Genomic DNA, 22,226 nt, shown 5'->3' on the forward strand with positions numbered 1-22,226 from the left:
AATTGTCATCTTGTTACCTCGATTTATGCATTATACACTTGTACAGGTATATAATAAGTTTTTGAGGCAATTTATAATCAGAGACTTCCTCCCTCCTCTACAGCAAAGTACGACTCTCCCAAAAAATCAACACTAAGAAAAACAAGATTATTAAACATTGAAGCAATTATTTTCTTTTAACTTGTTATAAACAATCCATCAGTCACACAACACAAAATAGTTCGTAAGGTGTGTCATTATAATAATTATTTAGAGTGGTAAAGTGTAGCAATCATCATGATGTTGAATTGAGTTGAGAGAAATAGTAAAAAATCGAATCCTCCACGCGAGATTATTCAAGGAGCCAAATTGTCAACGGTTCAAATTTATTTTCACTGTAATTCAGGGGTAATATCACTATGAAAATGTTATCTACTATATCCCGGTATCTGCTGTAAGTCCGGAGATATTCCTTGAAATCTCGGATCGGAGTTGAATCGACTCAAATGGTTCGCTATTGAATTGAGAGAATTTATTAGATGAATGAATCAGAACCACTGCCGGCTGCTACAAGTTACTCTTTACACTCTGTTGTCGTCTAAAAAATCGTTTCTATACTTGAGTCACTTGGTTACTCTGTACGGAGTACTACGATAGATCTTAATGTGTTTTTTTTTCTACTTTACTACTAATCCACTTACAATTGGGAGGTACATTTTAAAATTTTCATTTTCTCATTTTTGAAGGATGTTAGGTGAACGACGAGCATAATAATATTGCATTGAACGATTTTTTAACAGAAAATTGCAGAATACAGATGATTAATTATCAGATTTGTACAATTTATCAGCAGTAATTGTATATACTGTGCTAAGTATTATGTATTATTCCAATTTGTTAAGTAAAAATTATGAGACAACATTAATCTGCTGTTTTTTTTTAAACCTTAAGTTGGCGGGCCATTGGCGCGGGTGTTCGGCTGCTGTCGGTTGACTTCGTTGGAGCAGTCGCAGATCGTCAGGACTTGGTGTGATGCGCATGCATTTCAGTGATTTCAGTGAACAATTGGTGAAATTGCGTGGTTAGCGCAATGGTAGAACAGTAATGCCGATAACAAGACCGAGATTAGTGACATTTGACGTTACTGGGACATTATTGAGGACTAAGTTGGAACATTATGGGGAAATTGGGATGAAATATGGTGCACCGGAACTCAATCTTCGAGTACTCGCGCCAAGTTTTAAACAACACTACTCTCGCTTGTCCCGTGAACATCCGGTTTTTGGTAAACATACGGGTCTTGGCTGGCAGAACTGGTGGAAGAATCTTGTTTATGGGGTTTTTCGGGATCAACATCCAGGAATATCCCAAGATATTCTGGAGAAGGTAATTTTCACCGATGAGAAAACTGCCAATCGTGGAGTTGAGAATTGCAACGAACACTTTATGATTTGTTACTACGATTTTCCTATTTTCAACACATTGTCCTCACAAAGTCGGGGATGTCGGGGATGTGGGGAAAAATGGATTTCTTTTCTTTCCTTTTATCTCCATCATTCATAAAACTGTAGGAAAGTGGTAAAAATTAATTTTTGGGAATATCCCCGAAAATCAGGGATATAATGAAATTTTTGGTAAAATCTTTCTTGAAGGTAGGATCGGGAATTACAAAAAAAGTCTTAACAAAAATCTTGCTAGCTTCCTTAGTTTCGGAGATTTTTGCGCTTGTCGCAGTTATTTTTTTCAACATTGATTATTTCTTTTATTTTTACTGATAACAGGTATCAAACAATCTAGTCAAACTGTACGGGACACACGAGTGTTGGGAGAAGTACCCAGGGACAAAAGATATTTTGAGTTACCTGAACGAGCGAGATGTAATAATTGGAGTGATATCAAATTTCGACGACCGTTTGGAGAATATCCTGGAGAGTACCGGCATCCGAGAACACTTTTCCTTTGTTCTGACTTCCTACGATTATGGGTGTGAGAAACCAGAGCTCGGTATCTTCGAGGAGGCCCTAAAATTGGGAGGAAAGGCGAGAGGAGAGGCGATAAAACCAGCGGAGGCCTTTCACGTCGGGGATAATTTCAAGTTGGATTACATTGGAGCGAAAAGGGCGGGATGGTACGCATTCTTGATGACACATGACTGTCAAACTCCGGAAAAGTACAAAGATATTCCGAAGTTCGAGCTGTTTGCTAATCTTGCGGAATTAAAAGACCATTTTAAAACTTTATTGAATTAACTACTCAGTTATCTTGAAGGGGCGATACAGATGTGCAAATGTATATTCAACAATGCAAATGTATATTCAACTAGTTAGATTACAAAAATTATGAATAAAAATTAAATTTCATACAAATAGACTTCATTTTTTCTCTAGCCTTCACAATTCAATTCTAAAAAGAAGATCGGAGTTTCCAACGAAAAAATTGGATTTTGAAAAATAAACTCAGGTGATACGTAGGACCTATTGATCTATTATCCGCTATAATTATTAATTTTTAATTAATTAATTATGTTAATTCTAAGAAGAGTAAAAATGCTTTTAATAGCAAAAAGTGATTATTCACTACAAAAAAAATTTTTTAAGACGATTTCATCATTCTACCTTATTCTCCCCAATCAAATTACTCTCCAGGCATTCCGAAAATGCATACAAAACACTCTAAAAGTATAATAAAATCAAATACATAAAATAAATATTTCCCAGCCGAATGATCTCTTCATTAGTCCCTCATTACCGAGTGCATACGGCCCTGGTAGTATGCACCAGACTCGCCTTTATGGATCACAGCCACGAAACGGTGCAAGATAACAGTTTTGCAGTTTTGCCCTGACAAGAGGGAGACAAAAAACCATAACGTGGGTGGGACGGTATCAGTGTCCAGTTTCCGGGTAAAAAAGATATCTCCATATCCGTTTTTCCCCTTTCCATCTACTCCGAAAAGGCGAATCCTTAAAAATTCCAAAAATTTTCGAAAAGTCCAGGATCACCGATCGCTCCTCTCCACCATTCTTTTTTTTTTCATTCAGGTTTGGTCGTGAAGGGAGAAGAAAGGTCGGGGCCTTTGAGTGCCGTGGGGACACACGGCGTAGGAGAGAAAACGTGACAGAGAGAGTCGAGATTGAAAGAGGACAGATGGTGGCCGCAGACCTCTTCAGAGAACACGCTCTTTCATTCCCTCCACACTCTCAGTTTACTCTCCACCTCCAGTTTTCCTAGTTGCCTTCTACCGTGTATGTGGGCGCAGTTTAGGCCTCTCCTCGGTAAATACATCCGATAAATTTGCGTGCCTCTTCACAGTCATCGTTGGTCATCGTGAGCTTTTGCAAATATCACTGGGGGCTCATTCGCACGTGTACCTTTGACATCTCAGCGCTGGAGGGAATCGACCGCTCAAAGGTTCGTTGATAATCTACGAATCCCTCGGGGTTCTCCCTGCGACATGCCACAATCCGGAGAATTTTCCCTTTTTTCGGAATTCCTGGGAAAGCCAGGACGCTACCCCCTGCCGCGGGGTATAAACCAAACTACCGTTGGAATCTACTCACTGTACTGCAAGTATCACTTGCTATAGTCAAGCTCTTCTCTATCTCCAAGATTTATTCTAAACCCTTGCAGCATTCCCCCAATTCCCCCCAATTCCCCCCATTTACCCCCATTTTCGGTAGATAAAAATAAATACGTTTACATCACAGAGGAAAATAATTTATCGATGAAAATCGTTTAACACTGGGGATTTTTTATCTAGTCCAATCCAACACAATTTGAAAAATTAATGTAAATGTTATTAGATACCACGAATTATTGTTCTCATTGAATAACAATCGGTGAATGAACAAATGTTGATCCATTTGCTTGCAGTACTCCATCAAAAGTTTCTCTGATCTACCTCTTCCGGTCACCTAGATCTTCCAATAGATGAATTGCTGATGGATTAGATGGGCCCAAGGATGTGTAGTTGTTACCATTGATGAGTGTAGCCGAAGCGACGGAGGAAAAAGTAGAAAATAAAAATCACAGATAGTGAGAGAAACAGAGAGACAGATTTAGTGGAGCGTTCAGTCAAGCTCGGGAGCCGCTGCCGGTCGCATGGAAAAAGCTCGTCGATTAAACAATCGATATTGAGATCGCTATTGTCAATTGAGAGGTAATGATGGGCAGGCGATTATTGCTGCTGGCAATAACTTGCCTCCCTCTGTGCCTGGCAGAACCAGATCCCTCGGAGGAATTGTATCACCGAATACCTCATAATCGAGGAGATGTCAAGTGCTACGACGAGTCAGGAAGGCCTCAGGTATTTATAAATAAATAAATAAAAGTTTATTTTATCCCTCCAATAAATTAGCCACTCGTTTCAATTATTTCGAGGTTGAATAATCCATAATGCCCCATATTTACAATCGACTCGTATTTTTGGTAATCTTTATCGGTATTTCTTCGTCTCCTCAATTTTTTTTTACCCATAATTGGAGACCAACGTGAACAAGGGGTTATCGGTTTGTTCACCGAATTGCTCCAACTCGTCACAGTTTATACGCTTTTTTTTTTACCGAAGATAAGAAGTCCAGGGGGTGATAAAAAAGGGACTGAATGAAGAAACGATAGATGTGCTCGTGATGCTTCCTCTTTTCGTCGCACGTGATTGATAAATTTGTAGTTGTTTCCGAGGGTTGAGGATGTCCAAGTTGTTTTTAATTTTTTCATTTATGGAGACACCATTTAACGATGAGTTTCTGAATATTGTAGATAATATTTTAGAGGGATTATGAGTTTGAATATGAAGATTTGAGAAAAATTACAATTCGGAGGGACAGCTTATCTGAAAAACGACGAAATACTGGAGGAAAACGAAATAGAAAAATTATAGATATGTTTGTGATTATGCTTCCTGTTTTGATCCCACGTAATAATAGATAAATCTGTAGCTGTTTCTGGCTATTTTTTTCCGTTGAAATCCTTTTCTATATTTATCCGTGCATTTCCCTGAATTTTTATAGGAAATTAAAAATTAAAAAAGTTCGAAACGACATAAAAAATATTTGACAATTGAATTATTTTGTAATACTTAATACCCAAAGATTCAAAACCGATTCACACAATTCGGATAACTATCCCTGTTATTATATTATTTTTTAGAGGTGTATCCCACCCTTTGAAAATGCCGCGTTCAATCTGGAGATCGAGGCAACGAATACGTGTGGACAGGATGGAAAGCCCACGGAGTTCTGCAAACAGACACGTGTCCAGGAGAAATCCTGCGACAGCTGCAGATGGGGGGATCATCCAGCAATATATTTGACTGATCAGGACAATAACGAGAATGCGACATGGTGGCAATCAGAAACAATGTTAGAAAATGTTGATTACCCAAATCAAGTGAATCTCACTCTACATTTGGGTACGTATCATCTCCCCCACCCATTGAATTCCACGAAAATATAAAACGGGAATGGATTTGATAACCATAAAGTGAGTTCATTCAAGTTCCGGTGATCTCTGACCCTTTATCTATGGCATTTGAGATAAATTTGTAGGCCGGGGAGAACATACCTTGGTCTGTCCGCCACATGTGCTCCATAGGCGTAAACCCCATTCATCTTCTTTTCCAGGGAAAACGTTTGATATAACTTATGTGAGAGTCCTCTTCGAGACACCCAGGCCTGAGAGCTGGGGAATTTATAAGCGGAAGAATGATAAATCCGACTGGGAGCCTTATCAATATTATTCGGCGTCTTGCAGAGACTTGTATGGGCTCCCCGATTCCAAGGAAACTGTTCGAGGTGATGACACCAGAGTTCTCTGCACTTCCGAGTACTCCGATATTTCTCCATTGACCAAGGGAACTGTTGCATTCTCCACCCTCGAGGGAAGACCCTCCGCTTTTCAATTTGATACCAATCCGGCACTACAAGTAATTCTCAACAACTATTATTTAATCATCGATCAAACTTCATTTCAGTTTCATTTAATTTCTAATTTCGTTTAATGATCTCATGATAATAAATAATTAATAACAAGTTATGAAGGAGTGATTCGGTGTGAAATTGATTGACTCAAATTGGAAATTGATATTCAGAGCTCCATAGGAGCACTGACAAATGGAAAACTGTATTAATTTATTTGTTTTAGGAATGGGTACAAGCAACAGACTTACGTATCACCCTGGACCGTCTGAACACCTTCGGTGACGACGTCTTCGGAGATCCAGCGGTATTAAAATCTTATTACTACGCAATTACGGATATTGCGGTTGGGGCCCGCTGTGCCTGCAATGGACACGCTGGAGTTTGTGTCTCATCCTCCGATGGAAGTACTCGAAGGGTTTGTCGGTCAGTAGCCCCTTGTCTTCCAGAAACAATTGTTTATCCCCGGTTGTTTATAAAATTCGAAATTTTGCCCTTCAGGTGTGAGCATAATACTGCTGGCCCAGACTGCAATGAGTGTCTTCCATTCTACAATGATGCACCCTGGGGCCGTGCAACGCACACTGATGCTCACGAGTGTAAAGGTAAGGATTTGTCGTCAAACAGCGACAAGTAACGAGTTGTCGTTGGCCTGACTTTTTTACGATCTGTGCTCGCCATAAATGGTGGCTATGCCGAGGGGCCAGCTTTGCCATATATGTACCCAGCGATGAGTTGGATCAAAGTGGGGGATATGGCAAAACGAACCTGCAGCATCAGCTTCATCGTCATTCCTATCAGATTGTGTCAAACCCCTTGATTAATGATTGAAACAAAATTTCGAAATTATTGGTTCGACGAATTCCCCCGATCACATGAAGAAATTTATGATCATTATTTTGGTGTTGGGGGGAGTTTTCGGGGGCTTCGGATATCGGAGTAGATTGTCCACAAGATATTATCAATCTTCTCGTAAGTTTTGCAATTGCTGAAGGATCGAAATTGTCACGAGAATAAATTGAGGGAGACTAGAAGAATTATTGTTTTGCTGTTGGAGGAATAATTGTCATTTTATTTTTCAGCTTGTAACTGCAACGGGTATTCGGACAGATGTTATTTTGACAAAGACTTGTATGCGAGAACTGGCCACGGTGGTCACTGCATAGATTGCAAAGCCAATCGGGCTGGTGCCAACTGTGAAAAGTGTAAAGAAAATTACTACGAACGCCCTGAGGACAATTTTTGCATCGCGTGTAACTGCAACGAAATAGGTAAGGCAACACAATGAACGACAACTTCGACAATTATGCAATGATTTTTTTTTCACCTTGAGTTTTCATTCAAAAAATTATCCTCTCCATTGAAATCCCCATTGACATCAGGTTCCAGAAGTCTGCAATGCAACAGCGCAGGAAAATGCCAATGCAAGCCAGGCATAACCGGTGACAAATGTGACCGGTGTTCTCCGAATTTCTACAACTTCGACTCAATCGGCTGCACATCCTGCGATTGCAGTCCAAAAGGTTCCCTGGGAAACGAGCCAAGCTGCGACCCTCAAACCGGTACCTGTTCCTGCAAGGAGAATGTGGAAGGCAAACGTTGCCGCGAGTGCCGGCCAGGTTTCTTCAATCTGGCCCTGGAAAATGAATTCGGTTGCACCCCCTGCTTCTGCTACGGCCACTCGGCCATCTGCAGGCCAGCAAACGGCTACTCGAAAACAGTGATCGAGAGTATGTTTGTGAGAGGTAACGAGCGCTGGTCGGCGAACGTAGTGGGTACCACACTTCCCCTGCACTACGACGCAGTCACCCAGACAGTTCAAGTATCAGCTCCAGATCGTGACAACGTGTACTTCGTGGCGCCTGACAGATTCCTGGTGGATCAGCGAGCATCTTACAATCAGCACCTGTACTTTACCCTACGAATCGGTGAGACTGACCCAGCGGCAACAGCCAGAGACGTAATCCTGGAAGGTGGTAACGGAGAGCAAATAACACAGCCGATATTCGGCCAGCAGAACCGCCTGCCCACAGTGACACCTCAAACGTACAAATTCCGTCTCCACGAGCATCCGAACTACGGCTGGCAGCCCCGGCTCTCGGCACGGGACTTCATATCAATCCTCTCAAACCTGACATCCATAAAAATCCGAGGAACATACACACACCAGGGCAGAGGCTTCCTGGACGACGTGCGTCTAGAGACAGCGCTGAGAGGTGCTGCTGGACAATCAGCCGACTGGGTGGAGCACTGTCAGTGTCCCCACGGTTACGTCGGCCAGTTCTGCGAGTCCTGTGCTCCTGGCTTCCATCACGAACCCCCCAATGGTGGTCCCTTCGCCCTCTGCGTCCCCTGCAATTGCAACGGCCATGCAGATATCTGCGAAGCCGAGACAGGCGCCTGCATCTGCCAGCACAACACAGCTGGCAGCAATTGTGAGCTCTGCGCCCGTGGATTCTATGGACATCCTCTCAAAGGCACTCCGTATGACTGCCAGGCCTGTCCATGCCCTGATAACGGTCCATGCATCCTCTTGGGAAACAATCCAGACCCAATCTGCTCCGAGTGCCCGTCTGGGAGAACTGGGGCTCGATGTGAGACCTGCTCAGACGGATATTTTGGTAATCCAGACAGGGGAATTGCCTGCAGGCCCTGCGAGTGCAATGGCAACATCGACCTCAACGCCGTGAGAAATTGTAATCACGAGACAGGGGAGTGTCTGAAGTGTGTGAATCACACAGCTGGATTCCACTGCGAGGACTGTCTCGCCGGGTACTGGGGTGATGCTCTATCTGATAGACGAGAGGACGGGTGCAAATTGTGTCAGTGCTTTGCCCCAGGAACGATGGAGACTGAGACTGGAGCTGTGGCTCCGTGTAATCAATTGACCGGTTACTGCGCCTGCAAACCCCACGTCATTGGAAAGAACTGCGACAAGTGCGAGGATGCGTACTACCAGATTCTCTCCGGGGATGGTTGCACTGCCTGCAACTGCGACCCTGAGGGCTCCTACAACAGAACTTGCGACGCCAACAGTGGACAGTGCCAATGTCGTCCTGGCATCACTGGCCAACGCTGCGACGCTTGTCTACCTTATCAGTATGGATTTGGCAGGGATGGATGCAAGCTCTGTGATTGTGATCACATTGGATCACAGGATCTCCAGTGCGATGCCAGTGGACAGTGTCCTTGCTTGACCAACGTCGAGGGCAGAAGGTGTGACAGGTGCAAGGAGAACAAACACAATCGTCAGTACGGCTGCGTGGACTGCCCTCCATGCTATAATTTGGTCCAAGACGCTGTCAACTCTCACAGGAGGAGACTTGCCGATCTCGAGAATACTCTGAAGAAAATCAACAGCAGTCCCACTGTCATCAAGGACTCGGATTTCGAGAGAGAACTTCAGAATGTCGAGGACCGAGTGAGAAATCTCTTGCAGACTACCAAAGCGGGATCGGGGAGTGAGAATAAGACGTTGGTGGAGCAGATAGAGGAATTGAGAGATCTCTTGAATCAAATCGACAGGATATCACAGGGTGTTGACGTTACAGCGACAGAAGCCAAGAGAACGACCAGCGAGGGGCTGACTAGTATTGACGAGGCTGAGAATGTTCTCGATAAAATTCACGAGCAATTGACTGAAGCTGAAGATTTCTTGGCGACTGAGGGAACGTCTGCTCTGGCGGAGGCGAAGAAACGGGCAGAGCAAGTTGGCCAGCAGAACCAGCAGATGACGAACATCGCGCAGGAGGCGCGCGTTCTCGCCGATCTCAACACCAATGAGGCGAAAAAAATTCATGCCCTTGCTGAACAGGCGAGGAACACATCCCAGGAGGCTTACAATCTCGCGAAAAAGGCCATCGCCCAGTACGCAAATATCAGCGAGGAAATCAGAGAGCTGGATAATAAATTGGAGATTCTGGACGATCGTTTCATTGAAATTAAGAATCTCACTGGAACAGCAGCTGCCAAAGCCGCTGCAGTGGCAGACGAAGCTGTGGATCTACTGCTGCTCGACCTAACTGTTCCCACGGTTGATATTGAGAAGCTGCAGGACCAAGTGGAGGCCGTCAGCAATGAAGGCCTGGCCCTCAAAGAAAAGGCCCAACTGATGCTTCAGGACAACGAAAAATTGCTGTACGATTTGGAGCAAAAGATCCATAGGGGCGAGGAGCTGTTGAACAAGGCGCAAGACCAGCAGGCAGCCACTGCTGAACTCCTCTCAGAGGTAGACGGTGCCAATGAAAAGGCCAAGGACGCCGTTAAGAGGGGCAATCAGACGCTGGCAGAGGCTCAAGAGACGCTGAAAAAATTGGGTGAATTTGACGCTGAAGTGCAGAGAGAGAAACTCAAGGCGCAGGAGGCACTTCGTAATATTGAGGAAATTCGGGCTATGGTAGAGGAGGCAATACTCAAAGCTGATGAAACTCAAGTTGTTCTTAATGGAGCGGAAAATAATGCGGCTGGGGCGCGTAATATCACTTCTGAGGCCCAACGAAATGCCGACGATGCTGGGACGCATGCCAACGTAATCAGAACCGAAGCCAATAAGACAAAATTGGAAGCATGGAGGCTTCATAATGAAGCTGACAAGCTCCACGCGAGAGTGGAGGCGACGGACTCCATCGCGAAGAAATATGAGATCAGGGTCGGTGGAAACGTCAATGTCACGAATGATGTTAATCATCGCGTGGGCCAGGCTAGGACGAAAGTGGCACTGGCCAGTCAGCAGGTGGATAAAACGCTTGCTCAGGTGGCGGAAATCATCGCAGAGCTCCAGGCCCTACCAGAAATCGATGATGCTGATCTTAATCATCTTGAGGAGCGACTGTCAGCTGCTGAGAAGGAGATTAAGGCCATGAATCTCGATGAGAGAATTCGTGCACTAACCGAGGCCAAAAATCTGCAGACCCAATGGGTCAAGAATTACGAGGAGGAGGTAGGGCGGTTGAGAAATGACGTAGAGAATATCGATGAGATAAGAAAGGCATTGCCCACACAGTGCCAAAACCGTTGGCGTTTGGAGCCCTAGGTCGGCTCGTTAATACTTAAGTTAGAGTCTGTCTAATCGTCAACCTGCTTTCCTCTTTTTTTCGCCAATTCATCATTGAATTGAACGAGAGCATTACGAAATTTACTACCGAGGGTGCCTAATCTACTTATGCAAGATTAAATTCAATTGAAGCATCTAGTGAATATTTCTATCTATTGCATTTTCAGGGAATCGAATTATTCGATAATTTGATGAACATTATAATTATCTGGCTCTTCCACTGCGCTACTTAATAGTCTAGATAATTCACTAGGTGTTTCCGTTGAATTTCTTTGTAGATCATCGGGGCCCGATTATTTTCTCTTCCCTTCGCAATATTAAACTCGATACCAAAGACTTAAAGTAATCAGCTCTCAACGCAAATCACGTCTCCTCTTAATTAATCAACTGCTTGTTGATCCTATCATTTCGCCTCTGTGTAGATACATTGATGCCTTTCATCTCTCTGCTGCCTTCATTAACGTTTTTTTTTTTAGCATTTCGTCGAATAAACTACATTCACATTTGTATTTGGTGTATTGATCGATATACAGTAAGTTTATGGAATTTTTGTACTTGAACTGTAGTTTGGAATGTAGAATTTATTATCGAATCAATAAAGTTAATATTTTCAACATAGACAGGGGTATTTGTGGGGGGTTGAGGTAAAATATCTGGGGCTCAGCAAGCAGCTAACGTTAATTAAATTAGCTCAAGATAACAGGGATTATTGGTATTTTTTAATACTGGAGAATGATGGTGGAAGTCATGTTGGTAAAGTTTCAGTCGCCTGATGGTTTCATCATAGTTGAAGAGTTCTTTTATTGTAGTTTCATAAGAAACAAATGTAAAAGGGAATTGAGAGATCTACCGTGCTAGGTAATACATACAAGAGCGTCCCGAAGAACCGATATTCTAATCTCTCAATCAAGTTGATTCATTTGATTATAAATAAAATAATTAGCACTATCAAAATAGCAGTCAACACTCCAATGGCTACCCATTGTCTCCGATCTAAAACAAAATGGAAAGTAATATCACATGCGTTCCAGTTTTTCTTCACGTACTCCTTGATTTCTCTCAAGTTAATTTATTGTATACTTCATGTCAAATCATTGATTTTCTTTATCTTTTGGTTTGAGTTCTACATTTGAATAACAAGTTAGTCTGGATCTCCTTCATCCAATCTGTTTTGTGTGGATTAAAATCAACTAAACAAAGATACAACATCTAATTTTGCTTCTACATGAGGTACATATGTTGGCCTTACATTTGGCTCTATCTTTAATAGTTATTTATCTAGGTTTTTTTTTCTCTTTGTTACCATGCATTCGTTAATTCTGTTTAGTTTCAATCGAAACATCAACAACTGTTCCCTCGAATAAATATCGTCTAAACAATCTAAACTTCCTCATAGATTACACATTAGAATCACAAAATTGACATAAAATTTTGATACGAATCACTCTATCAACGAATTCATCTTAATCTTTAGTTCTATAATATTCAACGTTTAAGCCCATACCTAGTTTGACTAGTCATGTGGAGGACAGTTTGATCTAGGATAAATCAGGTTCCAAACAATCATCGACAACCATCAATAACATTTCCATTGGTTCAATATATCAGCCAGTTTTTAAATTATGACTGAATCAATCGTTTTGTTTCCCATTAAAATCTTACAAAATGTTTTTTTTTTCTCATTCAAATATCAACTATAAACGTGAATCGATAAATAGGCGGTCTATGAGTTTTCACCCGAAAAATAACGACTTCTTCCTGCTTCATATTAATTGATATTATAATATCTTCTTTGAGTAATTGTTAATAACAAAGCGAAGGAGGTGGAGTATCGGATATTTCCCTTGAGTTATTTTCTGATAGAAGATTTATCTGTGGCACAATTGCATTGCATTCTTTGGCATTTTTTTGTCCAGTATCGTTTGGGTTGTTTAAATAATAATGTGTGGGTTAACATGGAAGTGTTTTAGTCGGCAGAGCACATGAAACAATTGGTTATTGTTGTTGAGAGGGTGGAGAGTGGAGAAGTTTTTTGGGGATAAACAGATACATTGGGTACGGAATTGGTAGGAGCTGGAATGTAATTACTATAGTTACCATTGCTCATGTGGAGGACCTTAGCCATTTTTTTCATTGTTACATCGAGCTTTGAGTCCGTCACTTCGAGTTCATTTCCAAAATCATCGAGCATTCTGCAAAATAAAAATCAATTGTTTTCAAAGGCTGCAGAAAATTTAAGAATTATCTAAAGATCTCTTCAGTTCGGTGTTTATCAGGTAGGAAACATTCTAGGTGAAAATCCCAGGAATAAATCAGATTCAGAATAAACTTTATCTTGTTTGGTTTGGGTGTGATAAAATTCATAAACTCACACAGCTTGTTCATCGAGCTCCGAGTTAATTTGTCGTGAAACAGTCTTCAAGGTACCAATACTTTCTCCAATCATCTCTAACTGATCATCCTGTTGCCTCATCATGATCCCCTGCTGCTGCATCGTCTCATCGAGGAATTGTCTACTGGGACTGTCAACTTCATTCTCCAGTTTGCTGTATTTGGTCGTGCCATGATTGACAGGAGGTCGAGCTGGACTGTTATCCAGCAACGGCTGCAAAACCCAAGATCATCAGAACCCCAAGAAAAACTCAGAAACTGAGAGTTCACTGACTAAATTAATCCCAAGTAACCATTTTTATCCGAGACAAATTGCGCGCTCTCGACCAAAACAAATCTATTTACCAAGAGGTTAAAAAAATTAATTTAACAAGAGTTCAAACGCCTGTCCCAGAGGGCGTTTACTCCAGACAAGTTCAAATGATATTTTGAAATACACTAGGTCCCTTGAAAAACAAAACATAAAAAATAAATGTAATAGGATCACAGGAAAATTGAAAAAGTATCTTGTGTAATTTAATATGATAAAATTTTTTTTAAAAACGTAACAAGATAGCAGGAGAATTGAAGTGGACAAAATACCAAAAGAAAAAAAAACAGGTTACTCCACACATCTGCCGTGATCCTGTTACAAAGCTTCAGATTGATTGACACCAAATTGATTATTGGGCAAAAATCGAGTATTGAAGAATCATCGACGGGTCGAAATTGAATAAAAGAATAATTTTCGCCGTACCTCGCGAGCTGTGCGGTCCCGGTCTCGTCCTCGGCTCAGATTCATCTTATCTTTCATAATCTGCAATGAAACCCACAACAATCAGCTCAAACCAATCATCATCAGAGGAACAATGAATTATTGATACGCAAAAAAATTACCTTGACCTCGTCGCGAGTCTGATCAATGAACGCTCTGCGATAAGTAAGTTCTTTGTTGTCGATTTTAAACTTTGTAGGATTCTTCTCTACAATACGTGTGCCAGAATTAAGGAAAATATTCCATACATAATTTAATAAACCGCCGATTAAAGACGTGAACATTACAAGAATGAGTAAATTGCGCAATGATGCGGTTCAAACGGACGATGAGAGACTTAATCTACTTTTAATTTAATCTACTTTTCGTTGGCTCAGGCAAAAACTTCAGGCAAAAACTTCAAGGGGATTTCAACGGTTAATAATCTGTAGCCAGTATGAAAAGGATATAAATAGTGTCCTCTAGGTCCTCGAGGTCCCATTCGATTGATCGTAACGCATTTCTCAGCTCAGTCGTGGTCCACTCAAGTTCCTCTTTAGACACCGGAAGTCCTCCAGGTACCAATCCAATCGGTGTCAATGCTGATATATTCACTTGGGAATCACTCCAGCGTCCGTACAAACCTCGCGTCTTGTTCAGTGCTTTGCATACCTCGCTGTCAATACCAAAACCATCGAAAAACATAAATAAAGGGAAACACCGGCTCCAAAAATAGCGCTCTTTGTGCTAGGGACTCGGCGCGTGTGGAAAGCGAATTCTAATTTGCTGTGTGGAAGTCATAAAACAGGATAAGTCAACTACAGGAAGAGCTCTTTTTAATGAACACGAATTCACGTCGGAGGGTGAAAAATTTGAGAGCGTTTTTTCGTGCAGCAATAGACAGATAGTAGATAAATAAATAAATTGAAGTTCTAGGACTTTATGAATAATTCTCAATGTCATATAATTGAACAGCGAAAGTCATGTATTTTGTAATAAAAATTCTGTTGAATCTTTGATTCGAGTAAATTCCTTCAAAATGAACCGCTTAATTTAAATATATTGAAATTCAATAAATTATTTTTGTTAATTATTTCAATATTTTTCTCCCAACGTCGTCTTATCCAGTGTCAATCCCTACAAACCGATCATCTGTTCCAGAATAATTGAAATAATTCTGAAAACTTACTCTTTGACGACAAAGAATGGGTCCTCAAGCGTCATGCTCATTACTCACGGGAATTTAAAAGGGCGGCCTGTCTCGCCGCCTCACTTCCCTCAGAGTGTACCTCACCCGTGATTTAACAATCATCGGTCCACAAATTAATTCACTAATTACCATAAACCTGATTATCACAAAATGGCAATTCAAATGTCCAATTGCGGATGAAATCGGCGTAGGGAAATCGAATTAACACCAACAGGAAAGCAAAACATCTTCAATTATTTCTATTATTATTTTCTCCACTGGTATTTCCTCCTTTATTATGACGTCCGGTCGCAACGTTGGAACGACGACTGCACAGGCCAAACTCTATTTGTTCGATTTTGACGTTTGCGCACGAGGGGTGCTTCTTTTTTAGGGGAAAGCGCTGGAAGAGAGGCCCTATTGATCCCTCCAGAGATGAGACGAGAGAGACAGAGACCTGAATGTGTGTGACACATTCGATATTCAAATATGTTGCGCTCGCAGCGCCAGCGGTAATGAAATTTTCTAGTCATGCGCATTCGCCTGTCCTCGGCTACCTCCCCCTAAAGATGGTGTCGCCCGGCCATTTTGTCCACCCCTACTTGCTCTAATATCTCTTGGATTTTCCTCCTTCGCAACTTCGCATCCATTACAGCTTGGTGCTTACTCTGAGCGTCACGCTCATATTTATCGTATATTTGTCGATTTTTTTGTGTTGAATATCACCGAATTGCACCTTCATCAGGAATTTAGAGTCTATTTTCCCGTTTTTGGTGAGTCTTGTATTTTTAAAGGATTCATTTTGGAGCAGGACATGGGCCCGGTATTCTCTGGATTTTTATGGAGTCATCTACGCGTCACTCGACAGTTTTAGAAGTCAATTTGTTTATTCATCAATTCAACAGAGAAACTTTCAAAGTGGACTGAGTCGAATTTTGTAGTTTTGCTGAATATCGAGTGATCTTGAAAATTATTGATTTTAGAAAGAAATACCATTTTTTTTTTCGGAAATTTAATGAGCTCCTTGAATCGATAGTTTTTCGAGATAAACTATCTCCACTTATCGCACTTAAATATTTCATTGGTGATTTTTTTTTAAGGGGGGTTTGTTTTCGGCGTGAAATATCGTTGAGGTATTGTGAGGTTTGAGGTGAAATTGGAGTGGGTTGGATGATGTGGGTGTGGGTATCGATTGAGCACAGAAATACATAAGCGTTGGTATTTTTTTTTCAGGTAGCAACAATGTCGTTCAATCGTGGTATAAAGAGGAATTCATTCGGTAATAATCGAAGTCCTTTTAACCGAGGGAGCGGCGGTGGCAATGTTGGGGTTGGGGGTGGAATGGGTGGCTCTGGAGGTGGCAATCCTGGTAATCGAGGAGTCAGCCCATGGGAAAGCGGAGTAATGCCATCAGGAAGGGGAATTCTACCAACACCGAATAACAATCTCTCCCTGAATTCACCACAGGCACAGCTGGTTATCGCTAGCAATCTTTTGAGCAATTTATTGAGGACTCAGCAGGACTCTTCACCACCGGTAACACTTTCTGCCTTTCTAAATTCCTTCTGCATTAATGCAAACATTTTTTGACATTTTTTGATACGATTGAATATCAGGTACCATCGTTGCTGAGCCTGAGCAACAATATGAACGGCCCTAACTTCCGAGGACAGCAGGGCTTCAGCTCGCCCACAGGTCGCTTCAACGACAGACAGAGCCGAGGGAACTCGATGAAGATTCAACGATCTCAACCCTACAACAAGGTATATATCCACAATTATTCTTTATCAGGATCCTCCAACAGCACAATGACTAATGGTTAAAGAGGCCTCATCGTTATATCTCTGAATATTTTACTCCACTTATCATCGTCGCTCCGCTCCAAACCCAATACAAATTTTCCATAATGAATCTTCTGGAGTCTGATTGGAGTCTCCAACTAATCAGACATCACAGTCTCACATTCAAACCCATTCGTTAAACCCTGAAAAATCTTCTTTGTTTGAATTAACCAACAAAATGTGAATAGATTGATGAAAACAGAAAAAAAAAGACTGAAATCGTTGCGAACTCCAAGTTACCGGACGGGAATTCACGGAATTTCCCATTTTTTTCATATTATTAAAGTCGTGTCTGCGACACGTCTTACCTGGATTGTTTTCTCAGAGTCTTTGTCACTCTTAAATAATTATTTTTGTAGTTAAATGAATAATGACCTTCGATTCGACGATGTCGAATCAAGATATGCTTTTTTATCGAAAAAAAATATCTCACATTGGTTTTTCAACCATTTTTTGTTGCTTGGGTCGGTTCGACCCGCTCCAAAAACCATATAACATACAAAAACAACCGTATGAAACAAATTAGATGGGTAACCGTGCCCGCGACGGAGTCGCCGGCCGACGTGGCCCATCCGCACAACAATCTCGTGCCCCATCCCAGTCCGGCAATCAGCGTGCCGATGGAAAGCAAAATCAGCATCGCAACGATAAAAACTCTAAAGCAAATGCTAAACAAAATCAGACGTCCAAAACGGAACAGCAGGATGTTAAGAACTCTGATAATGAAATGCTGAAAACCGAGACAGTTGCTAAAAGGTAAGGATTTTATCCACTCAATATCCATCCTTCTATCCTCGCCACAAGTTTATTTTACTAAACAGGCGAATGTTAAAGATAAACATTTATTGTCAAGCACGCTCGATGTACGATAATTATGAAATTTATAGGTCACAACATAAGTGCATTGGTGATTGTTAAGAATAATTTATAGTTTTTGGTTGTTGGACTCTTTATTTGGTCCTTCGTGACCTTACCAAGGGTTCCATTATCAATAATTCGTCTTCACAGCCCTGGACACTACGTTGAAATTCTCAGAAACTCAGAAATTCTCTCAAACATTATCTCTAGTCATTCCACATGAATACTTTTTCTGTTGATAATAATCCCACAATTACACGATGTTCTCTGTTATTACACTGGATTTTTATTAATTCATCCATACAACTGTTTAGCAACGAGAAAGCAGGTGAGACAGATGACATCAAGATCAAAGTTGAGACTGAGAATGATGGTGATATTGAGATGGAGACTTCGCAGATGGAGAAAACAACGGATGAGGGGAAAGAGTCTGGTGATAAGACATCGTCTCCTGAGAAGAAGAAGGATGATGGCAGTAGCAAGAAGTCTGAGGCTAGGCATGCGGAGAGTCGTTATGCTGCTGTTGCCATTAGTCAGATGTTCTGTCATGTTTGTAATAAGCACATGTGGGATGGCTTTTCCTTTGAAAATCATCTGCGGGGACGTGCCCATCAGCTCATGATGGATAAACTCGATGAGTCCTACAAGCTCAAGGTCGATCTTATGCGCCACGAGTTGAGGGTCTCTGAAGAGCAGCGGGACATGAGTTTGACCAACTCCAAACGCCGGGGTAAAAAGGTAAACCATTAAGAATTTTATCGAAAGATAAATGATTCTTCAAAATTATTCAGTAAATATTCGCCGAATATTCTTTTCAACATTGGTAAAACCATTAAAAAAAATTAATTATAGATCTGTGATTTAATTAAAGATGAGAAATTGTTTGTTGTCAGGTCTCAGTGGATCTGAACGTTCGTGAGTACTGCACGATGTGTGACCTGAACTTCTATGGAACGTTGTCCAGTCACAGAAAGAGTGACAAACATCAACAGCTGAAGACTTTCCTGCATCCTCGCTGTCACCCTTGCGTCAAGGAATTCCCCTCGAGAATAGAATATGATGAGCACTGTCTGACGCCGACTCACATGCTGGCAGCATCGCAGGACGAGCAGAAGAAGTCTAAGAAGGTGAAGCTCCCTAAGGGAGAGTCAGAGGTTCGCACTGCTGAGGACGAGGAGAACGATTCAGGGACTCCCTCGAAGCCCACCGATAAAGACGAGGATCTCACAGATGAGACCGACTATATTACAGATATACAGGAGAATATGGATTTGACCGTGTTGAAGATTCCAACATTCAAGTATTGTCGAAACAAACAGCTACCCCTTGGTGCATCCCTTGTAAAGGAAGTCCAAGGATTCCACTGCGAGAAGTGCAAGCGTTTCATGCTGACCCAAGAGGACATGAATGCTCACTTGAAGACTACGATTCACTACAGGAATTTTTTCAGCGAGATCAAGGCACTCACTGCGCTATCATCTGAAGAGAAGGCCAAAGCAGCATCCGAAGGGAAGGAAGAAGAGGCTGCAGCCACTGAGGATGGTGAGAGGGAATTAAAACGCCCGAGGCTTGAAGACGACACAGAGAATGAGAAATCAACCGAAGAGGAAAAAGCTCCTGAGCTGGAGGAGTCAGTCGATGAAAAAGGTAAGGAAGAGGGTGACGACAAGTACGATCCTCTGGAGGCTGCCGAATCGGACGAGGAGAAAGATAAAACAGAGATGGATGTGGAAGAGGACGTTTCCAAGAAGGATGATGAAAAAGCTGCTGATGTCTGGGAGGATATTGATAATGAGGATGAATCGGAAGTTGGAAATTTGATTGATGGCGATGAGAAGACAGAGGCTGCACCGGAGACCCCACAAACTCCTCAGATCAAACCACAGCCCCAGAATACATCAACACCAGCTGTTTCTGCTTCTTCAACAACTCCAGCTGTTTCAACACCTGCAACAGCTCCAGCAACTCCAGCACCTGCAATAACACCGGCCACTGCAGCCACTCCATCAACACCGACTGTCCCTGATCCTCCAATTATCACTAAAACCCCCACGAATCAAATGCCCAATCACTCACCCATGAACAATTCTGGAAACAACTCAGCGAATAAAAATCGTGGAAGGGGTTACCGTGGGGGCGGTGGCAGGGGACACCAACGGGCTAGACGATCTCGTCGATAAACAATTCAATTGAATTATCAGAGCTGTAAAGGAGAAACTATAATCCCCGATTGAGATGAATTGTATCATTAACCCTTTCGCTACGAGTGGTGACTATGGTCACCCAATGCCATGCATACTTTTGGCGTGACGGCTCACTCAGCGAGTAGCGCGCCCATGAATGCGTCCGTAGCGAAAGGGTTAATTGAGTCAACGCTAGAATGCAAGGAGTTTAATTGAATATAACCGGACGGAAATAAATATGTAAACGATTATACATTTTTATAATGTGCAGTTTGCGCTCACTACCCAATAGGGCTTAGAATTTTCTTCAATTTTTAATCGATGATAGAATTATTTTTTCTTCTGACCATTAACCTCGTGACTAGAAATGCGAAAGACATTTTTTGTCTTGTGTGTTATTAATTGTGACGACAGGACGTGAAGTTTCATTCCGAGTACATAAATGAATGTCACGTATTTCATTAATTTCTCTTCTGTATCATGAAAGTCAATATTAAATAAATCAATTATGCTAAATAAATTATAATGTTGTAGAGATCTTTTTTCTGGTTATTTAAGAAAAGTGAGTCGGAAGAAAAAATTTTAGTTGCACTTATCTTTCTAGAAATGAGTTACGTCGCTATTAGAATTTGAAAAAAATGTATTTTTGGAGAGTATATTACAAAAAATTAATTATTGCTAGCTATTGCATTTTAATTTCAAGCTAAATGAGTCTGAAGGAATTCATCAACTGAATCTGTGTTCCACTTGTGGATGTCGAGAATGTCTTCAACCTTTCCATCTGCGTCGTACAGCTTTATCACTGGGTCCAAGCCTCGAATGTATTTAATCTGAAGATTTTTGTATTTCTTGGGACGATCGCTTTTAATAAACGCCTGGATCTGAGGGTAAGCACCGAATTTACAAGTGCAGACTTCCAAAACCGCCTTGGGATATCGTTTCGTCGAGGTGTCGTCGTCCTTGATGCAACACTCTTTGCAGTGATCCCTGAATCAGTAATTATTAAAATCATTGATTCAGTTAGATAATAATACAGATAGTCCATATTGGAGTCCTTAAACAACAAAATCTACGGATATTCGGACAATTGAAGAAACAATGGAAATAAATTGATAGGAGAACTTGCCGGATTTCATTTAATTTGAATTCTGAAAATTGTTCACACGTGGAGCAGAGTACAATGGCTTTATTGAATCCCAGGGTTTTGCAGTCTTCAGCTGTGAATTCTGCAGCGACGAAATTCGCCTGGAATCAATTATTTTCGATTGTTGTAGAATACGGATGCCAATAGAGTTGATACTTAGAGGTTATTGTACATCAGGTCAACACTCAAATGTGAGCACTCACCAGAAACACTAGCAGAAATCCATGAGCTAATTGCATTAGCTGCATTTTCTCGAATTCACTGTTAACGAATAATCGATTTGCTGACAGAAAAATATTGACCAGCAATTCTTAATCTCTTGGAGGTTCCCAAAGAGGGTTGATTGAAGTAGAGGCTAAGTTCTGGGGGTTTGGATGGAAGGGTGAGGCGAAGGGGTGGAGGGGGAGAGGCAGGGGAGGGCGCCACACGCAATGCTGAGGTGTCCATCAAGTCGACGGGGTGAATTTTTTGTTTTTTATTTGTTTAACTGAAATTTAGTCGACTCTAGAACGAGCGGAAGGGAGAAGCAACATCTTGTGGAGTATCAAATCAAAAAAATTATTTAATATATTGAAGATATACTCCTAATGAAAATATATTTTTAGAATGAGCGCGTTGTCTACTCGGCAGCGTGCTTGGCTAGCACGCCGACGGCTGGGGTTCGCTCCCGCCAACATTAATTTTTTTTTTTTTAATAATTCCTATTTTTTTTTTTTTGTAAATGGCTAATTAATGGAAATATCGTTTAAAAACTGAATATTTGAAAATCGAGAAGATATCCAGTGAAATTGAAAAATTAGCAATTTTTTAAAACGATACTTTTGCAAAATATATACTCCTAATTAAATTATATTATTGTAATGGTGCGTTATCCTAGCGGTAACGTGCTTGCCTATCACGCCGACGGCCCGGGTTCGATCCCGCCGTCATTCATTTTTTTT

General features: G+C 41.5%; 5 protein-coding genes across 7 annotated transcripts; 3 read left to right on the top strand and 2 right to left on the bottom strand.

The window, feature by feature from the left end:
- The first annotated feature begins 977 nt into the window (after nt 1–977).
- Nucleotides 978–2,345, top strand: LOC105264258 (rhythmically expressed gene 2 protein-like). The gene is made up of 2 exons (XM_011301013.1): nt 978–1,365; nt 1,761–2,345. Exons 1-2 carry the CDS (start codon nt 1,084–1,086, stop codon nt 2,226–2,228), a joined length of 750 nt encoding a protein of 249 aa, XP_011299315.1. The 5' UTR covers nt 978–1,083; the 3' UTR covers nt 2,229–2,345.
- Nucleotides 2,346–2,394: 49 nt separating this feature from the next.
- On the top strand, nt 2,395–11,564 carry LanB2 (laminin subunit gamma-1). Of its 2 annotated transcripts, XM_011301015.1 has the most exons (9): nt 2,395–2,881; nt 3,020–3,389; nt 3,852–4,284; nt 5,127–5,388; nt 5,600–5,901; nt 6,120–6,319; nt 6,395–6,498; nt 6,976–7,164; nt 7,276–11,564. In XM_011301015.1, exons 3-9 carry the CDS (start codon nt 4,141–4,143, stop codon nt 10,923–10,925), a joined length of 4,851 nt encoding a protein of 1,616 aa, XP_011299317.1. In that variant the 5' UTR covers nt 2,395–2,881; nt 3,020–3,389; nt 3,852–4,140; the 3' UTR covers nt 10,926–11,564. The 2 variants fall into 2 exon arrangements, with proteins under 2 accessions (XP_011299317.1, XP_011299316.1); XM_011301014.1 differs by having other exon boundaries at nt 2,395–3,389.
- Nucleotides 11,565–11,722: 158 nt separating this feature from the next.
- On the bottom strand, nt 11,723–15,659 carry Syx6 (Syntaxin 6). 2 transcript variants are annotated; one of them, XM_011301017.1, is made up of 7 exons: nt 15,260–15,650; nt 14,541–14,746; nt 14,214–14,308; nt 14,074–14,133; nt 13,319–13,551; nt 13,044–13,138; nt 11,723–11,939 (listed from the first exon to the last, which is right to left on the bottom strand). In XM_011301017.1, exons 1-7 carry the CDS (start codon nt 15,298–15,300, stop codon nt 11,863–11,865), a joined length of 807 nt encoding a protein of 268 aa, XP_011299319.1. In that variant the 5' UTR covers nt 15,301–15,650; the 3' UTR covers nt 11,723–11,862. The 2 variants fall into 2 exon arrangements, with proteins under 2 accessions (XP_011299319.1, XP_011299318.1); XM_011301016.1 differs by lacking the exon at nt 11,723–11,939 and having other exon boundaries at nt 12,000–13,138; nt 15,260–15,659.
- Nucleotides 15,660–15,838: 179 nt separating this feature from the next.
- Nucleotides 15,839–20,661, top strand: Pep (Protein on ecdysone puffs). The gene is made up of 6 exons (XM_011301019.1): nt 15,839–16,032; nt 16,493–16,795; nt 16,876–17,022; nt 17,627–17,856; nt 18,273–18,696; nt 18,852–20,661. Exons 2-6 carry the CDS (start codon nt 16,502–16,504, stop codon nt 20,136–20,138), a joined length of 2,382 nt encoding a protein of 793 aa, XP_011299321.1. The 5' UTR covers nt 15,839–16,032; nt 16,493–16,501; the 3' UTR covers nt 20,139–20,661.
- LOC105264261 (15 kDa selenoprotein) lies at nt 20,397–21,688 on the bottom strand. The gene is made up of 3 exons (XM_011301018.1): nt 21,489–21,688; nt 21,268–21,386; nt 20,397–21,128 (listed from the first exon to the last, which is right to left on the bottom strand). The coding sequence occupies exons 1-3, from the start codon at nt 21,531–21,533 to the stop codon at nt 20,840–20,842; spliced, it is 453 nt and encodes a 150-aa protein (XP_011299320.1). The 5' UTR covers nt 21,534–21,688; the 3' UTR covers nt 20,397–20,839.
- Between the last annotated feature and the right edge of the window lie 538 nt (nt 21,689–22,226).

The sequence above is a fragment of the Fopius arisanus genome, unplaced genomic scaffold (assembly GCF_000806365.1).
Source record: "Fopius arisanus strain USDA-PBARC FA_bdor unplaced genomic scaffold, ASM80636v1 scaffold00020, whole genome shotgun sequence".
Lineage (NCBI taxonomy): Eukaryota > Metazoa > Arthropoda > Insecta > Hymenoptera > Braconidae > Fopius > Fopius arisanus.